Raw genomic sequence first — 1,418 nt, 5'->3', positions numbered from 1 at the left:
CGCCATGCCGGCCACCAGGCCGGGGCGCCCGGGCGCCACCAGGCCGCGGTGCGGCGCCGCCGCCGAGCGCGCGTGGCTCGGGCTCAGCAGCTCTCCCGCCTGCGCATGGGCCACGCCGTGCAGGCCCCCCAGGCTCTCCAGGCTCAGCTCCATGCTCGGCCGCCGCGCGCGGGCCCCTCGCCGGCTCGGCCGCCCGCCCGCCGCGCGCGCTCCTTGGCGCCGGCCCGGCGCGCTCAAGGCCGACGCATGGCCCCCGCCCGCTCCCCGGTGGCTGCGCGCGAGGCTGCCCGGCTGAGCGGCGCACGGCCCGGCCCGGCTGCGAGCGCGGCCACCAGGATGTGGCGGGGGAGCGGCCGCCGGCGCCCGGGCCCGGGTCTGACGTCAGTGCCCCCGCCCACCGGCTCCCCTCGCCGCCACCTCCCGCCGCCTTGCTCTCCGCCCGCCCCGGCCCCTTTCAGCGCCAGGCAGGCCGGAGTGGGCCAGACTCCGGGCTTCTGGGGTCCCCTGCCTCTGTCTCCGCCGTGCCCCCTGGGGACTGGTCGTACCCGGGGACAATGGGCGCGGGTCGAGTACAGACTCTGCCGAGGTGAGACTGGGGACCTTGTCTCTGGGTCTCTGATTCCCTGTCTCTCCCGAGGGTCGTGAAGGTTACTTTCCTACCTGGCACCCATGAGTCCATCTTTAGGGAGTGCGCAGGAGCGTGGCTGAGTGGAGGTCTGTGATCGTGCTCCCCCCGACCCACACAGACCCCCCCAGGAGGTGGTCCCTCTGCTCGCTCACCTCCCTCTATCTCAGCACAGGTAGGGAGTCACAGCCCCCCACAAAGGTCTCTCTGGAGCGAGTGTGCTGAAAGGGGGTCCTCAGGCTGGGTCACGGCCTGTGCCTCCCAAGTGTCTGGATCTGCCCCCATGTGTGGGCACCTGGGCCTCAGTTTCCCCAGCTATATAATGGAGCGCCTGGCCTCAGGGGTGCCCAAGGCACCTCCCACTTCCAGGTTCTTCTAGTTTCCTTCATCTCCAGCGTGGGAGCAGCTTGGGGGTGACTCTTGAAGAACCCCTCTCCCCCTCCAGATCAGGCAGGCTGAAGACACATCCTCCCAGCTTCCCACAAAGCCCCGGTCCAGCTCCACGCTCTCCCTGGGGTTTCTCCTTTTTTTTTTTTTTTTTTCAGCAGTCCGGGGGCCCCCCGTTGTTGCCTCTCCCGTTGCGGAGCACAGCCTCCGGACGCGCAGGCTCAGCGGCCATGGCTCACGAGCCCAGCCGCTCCGAGGCATGTGGGATCTTCCCGGACCGGGTCACGAACCCGCGCCCCCTGCGTCGGCAGGCAGACTCTCAACCACTGCGCCACCAGGGAAGCCCCGCTTTTAGGGGGGAGCGAGGGTGCTCCTTTTCCTCACCACGTGGACACAGGTGAGGCCC

At 70.0% G+C, this 1,418-nt stretch overlaps 1 protein-coding gene across 1 annotated transcript in view; it reads right to left on the bottom strand.

The window, feature by feature from the left end:
- ONECUT3 (one cut homeobox 3) overlaps positions 1-153 on the bottom strand; it is an 18,482-nt gene extending 18,329 nt beyond the window's left edge. Inside the window, exon 1 of the mRNA XM_027086055.1 lies at positions 2-153. Coding sequence (XP_026941856.1) covers positions 2-153 — 152 coding nt within the window. The remainder of the gene's footprint in view (position 1) is intronic.
- Between the last annotated feature and the right edge of the window lie 1,265 nt (positions 154-1,418).

This window comes from Aethalodelphis obliquidens, unplaced genomic scaffold (genome assembly GCF_003676395.1).
Source record: "Aethalodelphis obliquidens isolate GAN/ISIS:26980383/991018 unplaced genomic scaffold, ASM367639v1 scaffold53, whole genome shotgun sequence".
NCBI classification, from domain to species: domain Eukaryota; kingdom Metazoa; phylum Chordata; class Mammalia; order Artiodactyla; family Delphinidae; genus Aethalodelphis; species Aethalodelphis obliquidens.
This window is presented reverse-complemented; position numbering and strand designations above follow the sequence as displayed.